General features: G+C 35.3%; 1 protein-coding gene across 1 annotated transcript in view; it reads right to left on the reverse strand.

Annotated features, from left to right (window-relative positions):
• Window positions 1-15,632, reverse strand: part of LOC114054025 (transient receptor potential cation channel subfamily A member 1-like) — a 75,152-nt gene that overhangs the window by 32,041 nt on the left and 27,479 nt on the right. The window contains exons 8-14 of the mRNA XM_027877101.1: window positions 13,701-13,749; window positions 11,579-11,678; window positions 10,989-11,089; window positions 10,040-10,209; window positions 9,627-9,791; window positions 3,494-3,608; window positions 2,850-3,016 (exon numbers count right to left, since the gene is read on the reverse strand). Coding sequence (XP_027732902.1) covers window positions 2,850-3,016; window positions 3,494-3,608; window positions 9,627-9,791; window positions 10,040-10,209; window positions 10,989-11,089; window positions 11,579-11,678; window positions 13,701-13,749 — 867 coding nt within the window. The remainder of the gene's footprint in view (window positions 1-2,849; window positions 3,017-3,493; window positions 3,609-9,626; window positions 9,792-10,039; window positions 10,210-10,988; window positions 11,090-11,578; window positions 11,679-13,700; window positions 13,750-15,632) is intronic.

The raw sequence follows: 15,632 nt of genomic DNA on the forward strand, positions 1-15,632 counted from the left end.
AGAGAGAGAGAGAGAGAGAGAGAGAGAGAGAGAGAGAGAGAGAGAGAACACAAAGGCCTTGGGTAGAAAATTGACTGAGGTCAAAAGAAGGGAACACATCACAAATATGGAAACAACAACAATAATGGCACAAAGCAAAGAGATATGGATGGATTCAGAGCAGTTGGCTGGATATTTTATAATAAATGGAAAGTATATGAAAGTGTCTAATGGGATAACAGGCAGATGGGAGCCATATTGTAGAGGGCTTTAAATACTAGACTTGACATTATATGTTTTACCCTAGAAAAAATATGGAGCCACTGATTTTTTTTATTTTTTTTAAACATCCTTTTAAAAAGGATGGCAAAATCATTTATGGATGTCAGAAATAAAATGACAGTTATGTGGAGAAAGTATTAGAGAAGGGAACAATTGGAAGCAGATATACCACTTGCAGGTTATTTCACCTCTAGAATACAATTTGAACTCCTCATTTTAGATTTTAAAGGTCTGAAAAATCTGCCTCTAGACTATCTTTCCAAGATTATCATATATTACGTTCTTTCACACAAATGACAAAATGATTTTCTAAAGCACTTTTACTCTCCTATTCAGCAAATTCCAAATGGTTCCCTATTACATCTTGCATCAAATATAAACTTTTATGTTGTTTAAAGTTCTTCTCAACCTGTCTCCAACATACCTTGACAGCTACATTACAGATTATGAACCTTCATGTATGCAATGGTTCCAAACCTACCTTCTTACTGTTCCTCACATACCGCTATTGTCTCTATGAATTTTCACTGGCTGTCACTCATACCTGGAATGTACTCCCTCCTCATTCCCACTTCTTTGATTTCCTAATTTTCTTAAAGACTTTCTCAAAAGCCCTCTACAAGAAGACTTTTCTTACCCCTCCAGTTCCTCCCCACTCCCAATCACCTTTTATCTATTTTGTTTATACATATATACATACATGTTGTCTCCTTCAACTAAATTAGAACTTCCTTGTGGGAAGGTACTGTTTCACTTTAGTCTTTGCAGCCCCAGAACCCAGAACACTACCCCAATAAATAGTAGGTGCTACTTGATTGAGTTACATTCTGCATTCCAGCCAGACTGTCCTAATTTGTTATTCTCTATACCTGACATTTTACCTTTCATCTCCTTGCCTTTGCAATGGCATACAAGCTCCATGCTTGAAATGTCCTCCCTCATCACCTCTACCTTTTAGAATCCCTTCAGAACTCAGCTGAGAACCTATCTCCTAAATGAAACCTGTTCTTATTTACCCAGTTGCTAATGTTCTGCTCCCCCACCTGGAAACTACTTTGTATATATTTCATATTTACTCATCTAGATACAAGTGAATTCCACCCCCTCCAAAAAAGGTGAAATTTCCTTTGTAATCCAGCTCCTATGTAATCCTATGCAATAGGCACTTAATACATGCTGATTTAATAAATAAGTGGATGGATGAATGGATGAAATAGGATGAGAACCATAACTTTAGTGAGAAAGCAAATCTAGGAAAGGGTTGGAAGAAAAAAGTCTATTTCATTCTTAGAGATTAAGTGCATAATGATACAAATATTTTTGGAAATATTCTTAACTTTCAGTTAAACCAATCAGCAGAAATTGTCTACAATGGTAACATTATGAGCAAAAATCATTGGATCACACTGATTAAGATAGAAAAATTATAAACCAAATGGCTCTTGGAGATATTTTTCACTTGTTTTGGGGGTGACTAGAAGGATAGTAGTACCCTCAACAGTAATAGGGATGTTAAGAAAGGGAGTAGCATTTGAGGGGGAAAATGAGTTCAGTTTTGGATATGTTGAGTTGAATATGTCTCCAGGACTTCCAGCTCCAGATGTCCCAAAAACTGTTTTATTTTCTTTTTCTGTCTACAAATTGTGCTTGTGATTCCCCCATTGAATGAGTCTGAAATTGTACGCATCTGACCTTGATTGTATTTCAAAATGAAGTTACATAGGAAGCATGGGGCAAATAATAGAAGTGAATCCCATTTAAATTAGTTGAGCTAGCTAAAATGATACTGGGCATAATCTACAACTATTTACAAGTACACTTAAATCCCACAGTTTCTCCAATAAGAGGGTATGTTCCATTGAATTGAAATACTTTTCATGTTAGAGTAAATGCCATTTGTGATAGGAGAAATCACTTAAAAATCATATGGACACAACAAAGACTCAAAAGCTGTGTTGAGCTAGAAAGACCTTCAGAAGACAGTGATACAATTTTTTCATTTTGCACATTAGGAAACCGAGGCCCAGGGTGATTAAGTGAGTTGCCCAAAGTCCCCCAGGCAATGTCTTATATGTGAAATTTGTATCTGGGTCTTCTGTATCCATAGCTAACATTCTTTCCACTATACCATTATGTGTCCCAATTTACTTGTATTAATCAGCACTCTAATGTTGTAATGCAATCAAAGGTTCTTTCTGTACAAGGTGTAATATATGAAGGGGCAGCTAGATGGCATAGTGAGTAGAGCACCAGGCCTGGATTAAAGAAGACCTGAATTAAAATTCAACCTCTGTAGATTCTAGCTATGTGACCCTGGGCAAGTCACTTAACCCTGTTTGCCTCAGTTTCTTCATCTGTAAAAAGAGCTGAAGAAGGAAATGGCAAAACACAATAGTATCTTTGCCAAGAAAACCCCAAATTCAATCACATAGAGTTAGCCATAACTGAAATGACTGAACAAAAATGATGAGTGAAAGGAATTTGGGGGGACATTGACAAAGAGCTAAAAAACAATGCACATTTAAGCTTATGAATCATTGCTTAGTGCCACACTATGAATCATGTTGTTCTATAGAAAAGAAATTTACCTTTTGCTCATAATGGTAGTAATAACTACCTCCTTTCTCCTATTATGAATGGCCTCATGCAAAAAGGTGGCTGATTGCTTATTCATGCGAATTTCAGCATCATGATCCAAAAGTAGTGCAACTGCCTTGGCATGTCCTTCCCGGGCAGCATAGTGAAGAGCGGTGTTCTTAAGAGGGAAACAGGATACAAGTTACAGGCAACCAAAAATCATTAAGGATGAAATAGTTGTTTGCTCACCTCTATTATTAAGTTGTTAAGCAACATTAAATTAACAAACAAAAGCCACCAAATACATCAAAATCCATAAATCTAAAACTGGCAGAAAAAACTAAAATTGGAAGTTCCAACTCTATTTTTTCTTAACTTCAAGGCATTTTGAGCATTTTCTTGCTGCAATTAGTGGGTTAGGAAGGGAAGAGAGATTTCATTCAGGAAACTGTGGTTCTGTTATAGTCTTCTGTACACAACCACTTTTCTAAGCTCATTTTTTTTTCTCTAGTTATACCACCCAACCTTTTCCTCTTCCCTTTCCTCATCCCCAGATTCTATTATTTGAATTTCCTTTTAAAGTTAAGGGACCCTTACAGAATAAAACCTATCACATGATTTTCAACAGGAATGAAGTATTATAATACATGCATACCCCTTCTTCATCTCCACAATCTGTACATTTCACATTAGTATCAAGAATTATCTTCATGGTCTGAGTGTATCCTCCCATAGAAGCATGATGAAGAGCTGTCCAACCATTATAATCACTGTTAAAAAAGAATAAAAACTACATAAAAACATGTGAATACACATATATATGCTAGTACAAAAGAAATATTAAAAGTCTTGGAAGGAAGTCTCTTACATGTTAGACATATCTATTATGAAAAAAAAATTATGAATAATTTGGTCCAAAATTATATGAGAAAGCTTGGCTAGGTTGTAAACTATAGCAATGGGAGTACTTACAATCAATAAAATCATGCATCCATTGAAATAATCCATCCTCAGAGACCTACTAGCTATGTGTCTATGGGACATTCAGTGTCACTTAATCTCCTAGTCTCAGTTTCTTTAACCATAAAATACAGATAATAGCACCTACCTCATAGTGGTGACGTGTGGATAAAATGAGGTATCTTGTTACAAGGCCTATTGTTGTTGTTATGAAATGCTGAAGTTCACAAATAATTCCTTCCAACAAAATCTTCCTTTGCTGCCTCATAACCATATGAAGATGATGTGGGTTCCCAAAGGCTATCCTAGTGAAATAAGAGCTTTGACAAGTCCTACTAAACTGGAAAGGTTTTGACTATTGGCTTGGAGGAGATTATATGTCTGTAATCTAAGCTCCAGCCTAGAAAAATTTGGAAGAATTCATCATTCCAAAGTTGACCACTAAGTAAATAAATTATTTTTTAGTCAAATAAACTCAATAAGACTATTTTCTAAGGAATAGAAAGATGACTTTGATTTGGTGCTATTTGATGAAATCACAGATTCATTCTGCCAAGGAGAATAATCTGGATTTGATAGGGGACTTCTGGAAAAAATAGGGAAAATGTTATTAAAAGGGAACTGAAACTAGATATAAGTAAGGAGATAATAAGGAAGCACCCATCTCGGCATTAGGTCCAGAAAAACAATATTCCAGGATACTAAAAAACATTAAGTATCAGACCATAGAGCCAGTCAGTGTTCTCAGAAATATAATGAAAAATGAGAAGGGAGCTAAAGAATGGGTAAAGGGAAAATGTCCCGATTCTCAAAAAAAAAAAAAAGAGATGAGAAAAAGAAAAAGAAAAAGAAAAGAAAGGACAGAAAAGGAACTGGAGATGAAGCTACTAAATTAAATATAAATGAGACTGATTTCAATACATGTCAAAATTCTAGAGCATATAATTATATAATTAAAGAGATGATTTGTATACATCTAGAAAAGGAAACAGAGATCACTAAAAGCCATTGTAACTTCCTTAAAAGTAGGCCATGGCAGACTTTTCATTGGCTTTCTATTATTTTCTGTTTTGAATAAAGTTATTTGAGAGATCAAAAAAATTCAGTAGATGGAATTTATCAGTGTAGATGGTGTTTATCAGTAGACCATTTGACAAGACCCCTCTGGTGCTACCTTTGGAATAATATATAGAATAAATGATAGCACACTTAGATGAACTTAGAAGTATACTCTAACAGTAGTCATTGACAGTTCAATGTCAACTTGGAGTGGGGTCTTTGATGAAGCTCGCTAGAGAACTGTCACTATACTTGTACTTCTTAAAGTTTTGTCAGTGTCCTGAATAGAAGCCCAGATGACCAGCTTATCTAACTTTTAGAAGACAAATAACTAGAAAGAAGAGATAACATTGGATAGCAGGGTCTAGATCCAAAAAGATCTCTGGCTAGAATGATGGATTGATCTCAATAAGATGAAACTTTTTTTTGTTTTTGTTGGGCTTTTCTGACCACATTTATTGACATCTTGGTGTAGAGAACTCCCAGAGAGTAACTTTCTCTACCAACACAGACGGATGACTTATCTTCAACTATTTGTAATCTTAAAGAGTTGATAGGAGCACTGACTTTCAGAGAATCATACCAACCATATGTATCAGAGACAAAACTCAAACTAAACTTTTACTAACTCTAAGAACTGCCTCTTATCTACTATAGTATTTAATATATAAAAGTAAATTTATTTTCTGGGGTTCAAAAAAAACCAGCCCCCATATGTTTAAGATAAGGAAGGCATTGCTCAATAATAGTCTATCTGAAATACATTTGGAGGTCAAAATCAAATGAAAGATGAATAGGCATTTTTAGCCCAAGATGGAAGCCAAAACAAACAAATGACTCTATTATCATCTTAGGCTGCACTAATTGAGGAATGATGTTCAAAATAAGGGTTGTCACAGTCTCAATCCACTCTGCCTTGCTTAGACCACAAGCATGATATCATGTTTAATTCTGGGCACCACATTCTAGGAAAGATTTTGATAAATTGGAGGGATTCCAAAGGGTATTCAAGACAGTGAGAGAACTATCAATCATGCCATATAAAAAAATCAGGGACATTTAGCTTGAAAAAAATAAGACTTGAGGGAAACATGACAATTATCTTCAATTATGTGGAAGGCTGGCATGTATAACTATTAGATTTGTTTCACTTGTCCCCAGAAAGTGGATCTAGGAAAAATGTACAGACAAAAGACAGAGGTAGACTTCAAATCATTGTTATTTTTTATTTTTTTATTAGGAAATATTTCCAAAAGCACAATGAGATGTCTTAAGGGTTAGCAGGTTCCTCCTCACTGGAGGTCTTCAAGTGAAGGTCAATTGGCCCCTTGTTAAAGATACCATACAGTATGGGTTCTGTACCTGAGGTTATGATAACTGTATATCAATATAATAGGTTTCCTTTGCATTTCTTTGAATTTTACTTTATGTATTTAAAAACATTATTCTAAAGGGTTCATGGATTTCACTAGACCAACAAAAGGGTCCATGACAAAAAAAAGTTAATAAACCCTGCCATAGAGGAAATTCATAGGCAGGTAGGCATTAATCTATATAACTTCTAGGTCCTTGTCAATGCTGTGATTCCTGTAGGCTGACAAATAAACAATGGGAGACTCAAAGAGATTGAACATGTTTTTCATGGTCCCATTGCCAATATGTGATGGAGACATCATTTGAATCCTTGCCTTCAAATGCAATACCATTTCCCTAGAACATGCTGGTAAATTCTCCTAAGAGAATGAACAAGATTCCTTTTCCCTATTTCCTAATTCACATATACATAGATGCAAACTAATTTAAGCATTAGACTGAATGAATATAAGCAGGGTTTGTGCATAGTTATATATTAAGATAAATCAGTTGATTATTTTGCATTGATTTTATGAATTAGTGAGTGAGATGAATCTGTAAAGGGCTTTCTCTCTCCTCCCCCTATATTTTTGATGGACAGAGGAGGCGGAATGCAATGAAAGTAGTGATAAAGGAAGCCACCCTATTATTCTTTAGCTTATGGACTACAGGCTGAGTCTTGACTGAGAATGGCAAAGGAAACTAAGATCCACATAAACTTGGGTTTTTTTCCCACAATTTTATTGGAAAGAGAGAATCAAAGAAGGGATAAGACTGCTACCTGAGTTGGATGGGTGATGATAACTGATAACAAAGAGAAAGAAGAGGCATTGTATTATTTTGCTTCTGTTTTCTCCTCCAAAAATGAACTTTGCACTGGAAATGCCAGGACAGAACTGGCTAATGAGGATTTGATAGCCAAGATAACTAAGAAGCTATTAAGAAAGCATTTAGTTGTCCTTTGTGAATTCAATCTAGGCCAGATAACTACATCCTCAGGTACTAAAAAAAAAACCCCAGGCTGTTATGATTATTGAGCCATTTTCAATGATTTCTGAAAGGCTGGGAGAGGTACCTAAGACTTGAAAAGGGCAAATATCCCAATGTTTAAAAAGACACAAAAAAAAGAAAAGAGAAGGTAAAATAAACCAGTGACACTGGCTTTGATTACTAGAAAAGTTGTAGAACAGAGCATTGAAGAGCTGGTTATTGATCATTTAAAAAAAATTATTGGTGATCACCAAGACACAGCATGTCAACAAGAAGTCATGCTATCTAGGTGGTGGAGTGGATAGAGTGCCAGGCCTGGAGTCAGAATGGTTTGAGTTCAAATCCAGCCTCACACACTTACTAGCTTTGTGATCCCAGGCAAGTCATTTAATCTCTGCTTTCCTCAGTTTCCTCATCTGTAAACAGCACCTAACTACCAGAGTTGTTGAAAAGATCAAATGAGGTAATATTCATAAAATGCTTAGCACAGTGTTTGGCACATTATAAGCATATAAATATTAGCTAATATTATTATGCTATATTAACCCTATTATCTTTTTTTGACAAGGTTATATTAAATCAATAGATTAGGGAAATGTTTTAGCAAATATCTGATATAGTACCTCATGCTACTTTAGTGGAAAAGATAGAAATAGAGACTAGAGTTTAGTGACTAGACAATAATACTTATAGATAGCTTCCTAACTGATTCATTGTCCAGACTCAAAGAGATTGCACTAATGGTTCAATGTCATTTTGGAATGTGTCCAATTCAATGCCCCAAGCATCTGTAGTTGATCATGTGATGACTAGCATTCTACCATTGATCTGAACAAAGATGGCATGCTCACCAATTTTGAAGATGAGGGGGACAGTAGATAGCTAACACAATGATCAAGATTGAAAAAGAAGTCAATCAGTCAATAAATATTCATTAAGCATCTACTATGTTCCAGGAACTAGGCTAAGAGCTAGGGATACAAAGAAAGGCAAAAGAGTCCACCCTCTCAAAGAGCTCGTAGTCTAATGGGAGAAATGACTTGGAAACCACTATGTACAAACAAGTCATGTACAGGATAAATTGGAAATAAATGAGGGAAGGCATAAGAAATTAGGAAAAACTTTCTTATAGAATATTAAAAAAATAAACTTCACAAGTACAGGATACTTACACAGTAGTTTGAAAAATAGTTGAGTGATTTAATTGACACAATATGAATCAGCAATATGTTGTGGCAATCAAAAAAGGTAAATGGAAATGTCAGCTAGGTTAAGAGACGTACAGGTTCCAGAAAGAAAGAGGTGATAACGACTGCCTAAGCAAACCACATCCGGAGTACTGTGTTCATCTCAGGTCACCACAGTTTAAGAAGGACATCAACAAATTGAATGGAATCCAAAGAAGGGCAGCAGGGATGCAATAGGGCCTTGAGTCTATCTTAAGTGAAGTTAAATTGATGGAACTGTGGGCTTTGGCCTGAAACAGGGAAGATTCAGGGAGGTCATGACATCCATCTTCAAGTATATGAAGAGCTATCATATAGAATACTTAGAGTTGTTCTGTTTGACCCTAGAAACCTTACCAGGAGCAATGGGGAAGTTACAAAGTAGTAAATGTTGGTTTGATGTCAGGAATAACTCTTGTCACAATTAGATCTATCAAAAATTAAAATGGTCTTCTTTGGAGGTTCCCCTCCTTTGAAAATATTCTAGCAAAGTCTGAATAACTACTATTCTATTCTGTTACAGTGGAGATGGCATTTAGGTATAAATTGGACTATATGTTCACTGAGGTTCTTTCCAACTCTGTGATTCCATATTGTAGTTGTGAACTTAAATGCATACTTAAATTAAAAGATCCCTGGACCAGAAGTCAAAATATCCAAGTCCTAGTGCTGTTAAGGGCAGCTAAGTGGTGCAGTGGATAGAGTGTCAGACCTGGAGTAAGGAAGACCCATGTTTAAATCCACCCTCAGACACTCACTAGCTGTGTGACCCTGAGTAAATCCCTTAACCTGTTTGCCTCAGTTCCCTCATCTGTAAAGTGAGCTGGAGAAGGAAATGGCAAACCACGCCAGTATCTTTGCCAAGAAAACCCCAAATGGGGTCGCAAACTATTGGGCACTATTGAAACTACTAAATAACAACAACAAACGTGTTGTTAAACTTATGTTGTGATTCTTGGCACTGTTTCTGAACCTAGATTTCCCCTCTATGAAATTGGAGATAGTAATAATTAACTCAAATCTCTCAAAGGACCATTGTAAGATCCAAAAAAAAGTAAAATGCACTATGTCCTAAGGATATAAGCCCTAAAGTACTTTAAATGTCAGCTATTAGGATAAAAAATACAGTTTGCTATCTAGGAAATGCTTTGTTGCCAAGCCAAAAAGAGCATTTAAAGTGTTTTATTAACATGTTCTGACCTGAGAAATAAGGCACCTTTTTTCAAGAGAAACTTGACTACTTTATCATGTCCATTTTTTGCTGCCAAGTGTAATGGAGTCATCCCATTCTGGTCACCTTCATTCAAAAGTCTCGTATCAGTCATATCACGAACAAGTCTTTGGCAGGTGTTTATACGGCCAAAACTTAAAGGGAAAAAACAATTATTTAGCATAGCTCTTTAGAGATAAGCGGGCTATTCAAAAATAGATACATAACTGTAGATATATAGATGGAGATAAAGAGAAGTATATCACATAGATACACATGTGTATATACACATATATGATACACACATACACACATATATGTATATGTATATATGTAAATATATTATATATAATATATATAACATGCATATTTTATGTATATATGTGTATATGCCATAACTTACTTGGCAGCAAAATGCAAGGGTGACTTGTTATCTTTGCTTTTGATACAAATGGAACCATCCAAGCAAAGTAAGTTATTTACAGAAAGAGGTACACCATGGCTGCATGCATAATGTAGGGGCGTACACCCATCGATGTCTTCATCCATTGCAAGGTTTTTAATATATTGCATCTGTTGGGAAAGAAATATTATAAATATCACCACAATGTCCTTTTAACATTGTTTTACCTCAAAATGAAAACTGAGTCCACTGTTTCTTACTATGTAATTTGAAATACTCCTAATATGTTTTAAAACATTGTAATACACCGTACTCTCATTTACATATCTTCTTAGAGAAAATGGCTATATTTATTTATTTGCTTGTTTATTTACTTATTTTTGAGGCTGGGTGGGGTCTCTCTATCTCAACCGGGCTAGAAGTGCAGTGGTCACTCACAGGCCTGACCCCACTGCTCCTTGGCACAAAATCTTGACCTGATCTATTTCCAACCTTGCTCAGTTCCATTTCTTTGTAGGTAATTTGGGGCTCCTCCACCCCCTCCCCAAGGGCTCACTGCATTGATGATGGTCTTAATGTGGATGCCCAAGCTTAATACACTACAGCTCAAAAAAAATTTTTAAGAGGTCCATCAGCCGCAGCCTCCCTCAGTAAGAAGGATTTACAGGCATGTGTCATACCCAGTAAAAAGGGTATAATTTTTTTAAATGCATTACAAAAATGTGTTGAATTCCACATATAATGATGGTTAGGCTGCAGACTGACTATTCAAAATTATGTATTTTGAGCTGTTTTTCTAGTACAAGTGATATATTTGTGCTGATCTTGCTAACCTGGTTATGTTGGTAACAAATACACTTAACAACATTTTGCAACATTGCTGTGTGATTCCATACAAAAAAAAAATTAAAACAAACAAACAAAAAAAACCAAAGCTTTTTATGTATACCTGCAGAAACTCTTGCTTCAAATTTTTTAGTCCATAAGGCTGGAGGACAGTTAAGTGCAAAAAGTTTCGCCCAAAATAGTCTTTTATTCCTGTATCAGCTCCTGAATAAACATGAACAAAAATACAAATTATGTTCAACTATTTAAAAATGTAGCAATACCCAGGAAGAACCAAAGCACAGTCAGTGTAATCCATTGTTATTCACACCATGTCAAAAGACCTTGCAGAAAATCTCTAAGATGTTGGATGCCTCACTCCACCATGCTCTCCCCAATCCCTACCACCCAATAGGGAGTATATGGGAACATGTGTACAAGTATAGCCCCAGATGAGAATACATGGGTGCATGGTGATCTGTACTGGTAAAAAAAAAATCACAAAGTCATCCAAATAGCTTAAGGTGGATTTCATACTTTAAGGCAGTAAAGCCCTTTTCTACTAACACCCCATCTTGCCAACTTTTATCTTGTTACAAGGTTCAACTAATCAGATATAAATAAGATTTACTTAGTATCAAATTGGAAAAAAAAGAAAAGCAAACACATAAGCACTATTCAAAAGGCCCGACCTTAATAATGTCCTCACTTTACCTTTAGAAAGTAATAAATTCACTACATTCCATGACGCAGAAACAGTTGCTAGTAGAAGCGGAGAACGACCTTCACAATCAATACTGTTAATATTTGCTCCCTAAAGCAAAATTAAAAGATCAACATGGAGTTCACCAATGAAACAATTTGCTCTCAAAAATCTATAAACAATAAAGAGGATAAGATATATATATATATATGCACACACACATATATATGCTATTTGTCACTATTATCCCATAAGAATTCTCTGTGACTATAGTATCAATTTTGAATTCACTCTTGTAAGTCCATTCTATCTTGATTTATGATTAGTAACAGTAATGACAATCATGCGTTTTTTTATGTGTTTTAAAGTGTTTTTTCCTCACAACAAACCTGTGAAGTAGGTAGCACAAAATATTACTTTTCCACTTTAATTGATGAGGAGCTCAAAGATAAGAAGTTTAAAAAAATAGCTCTTATTAATATGCTTGATAAGTAGCATCCAGGATTTAAACCAAGTCTGAGTTGAACTCCAATGTACTTTATACTATACCATGTTGCCTCTCATACGAAAAATGATACTTTGATACCATCTATCTCTCAGGTCAGAGAACATAAATATGGATTTTGATCATTCTTGCACACGTTCTATGGTGGCCTTCCTGCTTCTCCTCTTACAACATTTGATCCTCCATCTTGGCGCCTTTGCACAACTGGCTCCTCCACAGTCTTCTCACCTCCACCTCTGAGAAAGTCTAGTTTCCTTCAAAACTCAGCCCAAATATCATCTCTTTTCCTAATACCTCCAGACGTTATTGCCACCCCTCAGAAATTTTTGTTTGTATTTCTTGTGTAGTGTGTTGTGTATATGTCATATCCCCCAATAGAATGTAAGCTTCTTGAAGTCAGGGACTAATGAATCCTCCACTCCAAGCACAGTGCCTGGCACACAGCCAAGTGTTTAAAGTCAATATTTTCTGTTCTACACTGTGGACACAACATTTGGTATAATAAGAAACCAAAGTTCCACTCTTTTAAGAAGATCACATTAAAAGCCTTATTATTTCTTACAGATCAATCATACATCAAATTGCTTGAAATATAGTTTTGAATATTTTAATTTCATTTCAGACTCCATTTAAAATAGTTGTAAGTATATTGTAGGTTGAGCTATCTGTATACCTGATAATTAATGGTGAGTTTCTAATACATATCTCTTAAAAAGGTAAAGTGGAATCATGTATTTAAACATTTTGTCCCCACTTAGGAATAATAATTTCAAAAACAATGTTCTTTTCTTGCAAACAAACATTAAATCACAATTTATAATTGCATGTTGTGTTACTGAAATGTATTTTAAGCTAGCCCATAAGAAACTTCCCAAAATAAATGTGAAAAGTTTATTGCTTCTAAGTTATCACCTCTGGAGAATGGGATGAGAACAGATAGGAATAGAGTAAGAAGAAGGAGTATGCTTGGATAGTTGGGCAACACTGACTACCAAAAAAACAAAAAACAAAAAACAAAAAAACAACTTCATTAAGTCAAGATTAACTTAGGTCATTGTGGGCATAAAATCCTAATTCAGTCTATTCAACAAATATTTATTGTACACCTGCTATGTATTATCCCCTGTATCTATGGGATACAAAGGAAAAAATTAAACAGACTATGTCCTCACAGACTTTCATGCTGCTGGAGGATATGATGCATAATTGTGGAACTAAATTGAAGCAAAGTAAATTGCATATGTAGCTCAGCTTCAGGAGGCTGTCATGGGAACCAAGCTTTTAAAGTCAGAGTAGACTGAGGAAAATGTTCAGTTCCAGGGACATTAAGAAAATTTGCCTGAAAAGTTTCAGAGAATTTCCCCCATGATTAATTAGCCCTTAAATATATTAGTCATATCAAAGTAGATACCTTCTAAAAATATTCAGCAAATCTATATTAATTATTTCTTCTGCCATATATGAAAAGCAATGAAAACTCTTGAAATTGCTTTCATTTGGAAAATTAAAAATAAGGTTAAATTTATTATGACTGTTATAATCTTTAGATGGTTATTTGTAAAAGAATGATTATGTGCTTTTTAGTCGTCAATAGTTATAATGTAGAAACGCATCAATTGCATACTTACCATTGAAAGTAAATATTCAGCCAGTTCATAGTGATCAAATAATGACACTCTATGAAAAACAAAAGTAATTGTTATATAAATTATTTCAAAATACTTAAAAGTAACCCTTCATAAAATGGAATATAGTTATCCTTATAAAATTTGGAATCTTTTATTTTTTTGAGACTGAATTTCTTTGCCTTGAGAAATACAGGCTGCAAATACAGTGGCCACTCAAGAACAAAATCCCAATACCGATCATCACAGATTTGGCCCACTCTATTTTTCTGACCTGTGATAGTTTTCACTCCTCCTTAGGTAGCTCAGTTGACCTCTGACTCCTAGGTGTTCACCATAGTGGTACCAGACTTACTGTGATCAACCAGTTGGCTTTAGCCCTACCTACAGCAGCCCATAACTCTCAAAATCAAGTCATCCATCAGCTTCAAACTTCCCAGCAGCAGGGACAACAAACAAAATCTTATAAAATTACTAAATGCTGTATGATATACTCTTTGCTTTAAGACTTTGGTGACAGGGATCCCACTATTTCCATCCTGGTTACCTCCCTCAAGACACTTTCCAGATTTTCAATGTCCTTCCTAAAATGTGGTGTCTTAACTGAACATATTGCTGAATATGTGATGTGACCAGAGCAAAGTACAATAAGAATGTCACCTGCTTAGTCTTGGACACTCTGTCTCTTTTTCAGAAAAACTGGTATCTAGCCACATATTTCCCATCTTACATTTCTGAGGTAACTTTTTAAAACCGTATTACCTACCACTCTCACCCCCCATTAATCAACTTCCTCTTTGCTAATGGGAATTACAAATTCCCTATATCACTCTTCCTTCTAGAGTAAACAGAAACAAAATTAGAGTTGAGTAGATCCACTTTCTCCACATTAATTATTTCATCATCCCAAAGCAACTATCTTATTCCTCATTTAATTGTCTTCTTTGCCCTAATATATTTTGTTTTTAAACTAATGAAAACTGGCGTCCATTGTCCTTTGCTTCCACTTGCCATCTTTAACTCATTCTGAGATTTAGCACTCCTGACACTCTGGCAGGATTGTGCTATATTGTGGTATTGATTCTTCCTCCATTGCCTACCCTTGCTTATGTCTTCATTACGTGTCTTTTCAAATTTTAAGTTGGTCAGTGAGTTCTCTATCTACACTCTGATATATTATGATTTCCCTCTGCAACTTAATTTTTTTTGTCTCAGAATTTTACTTTTGAGAGGTTCTCATTCCTCATAGATCAATTTGCTACATCAAAATTTCTTCCATCAGACTTTAGTTACCCTTTGTTCAAACTCTTTTTGAAATTTTTCTCCTCCAAATCTAGGGTACTTACCAACTTTCCTCTCCTTTAAAACAAATTCCAATGTGGAATTGTTACTTACTCCCAAGGTTTCTAACATTTCCATCACAATAACCAGTTTCTCCTTGTTGGTAAGAATCAAATCCAAATCAGTTCTCTTCACTGATTTCCTATCACCTTTTAATGAACTTGAAGTACTGAGCTTTAAGTCACAAAACTTGTCTTTGAATTTCAGCTTTACTACTTATCTTCCTGCATCATTTTGGTCAAGTCATTTAACCATCCTGGGCCTAAGTTTCCTCCTCTTTAAAACGAGTAGACCAGACTAGAAAACCCCTAAACTCTCTTCCATTTCTAAATCTGGGATCCTATGATCCTACATCATGCTACCAAACTGGGCTAAGTATTATGATCTGGAGCCAGTTGTGGACACTTTTGTGGACAGTTCATTGTGGACAGTTTGGAACACTAAAGATCTCATGAAATCCCATTCAGAAATAAGTACAGGCTCAAATGAGATAATGGTTGTAAAGCACTTTGCAAACCTTGAAGCACTATATAAATGCCAGGTATCATCATCATCATCATCATCATCATCATCATCATCATCATCATCATCATC

This window comes from Vombatus ursinus, unplaced genomic scaffold (assembly GCF_900497805.2).
Source record: "Vombatus ursinus unplaced genomic scaffold, bare-nosed wombat genome assembly UNPS02014812.1, whole genome shotgun sequence".
NCBI lineage: Eukaryota > Metazoa > Chordata > Mammalia > Diprotodontia > Vombatidae > Vombatus > Vombatus ursinus.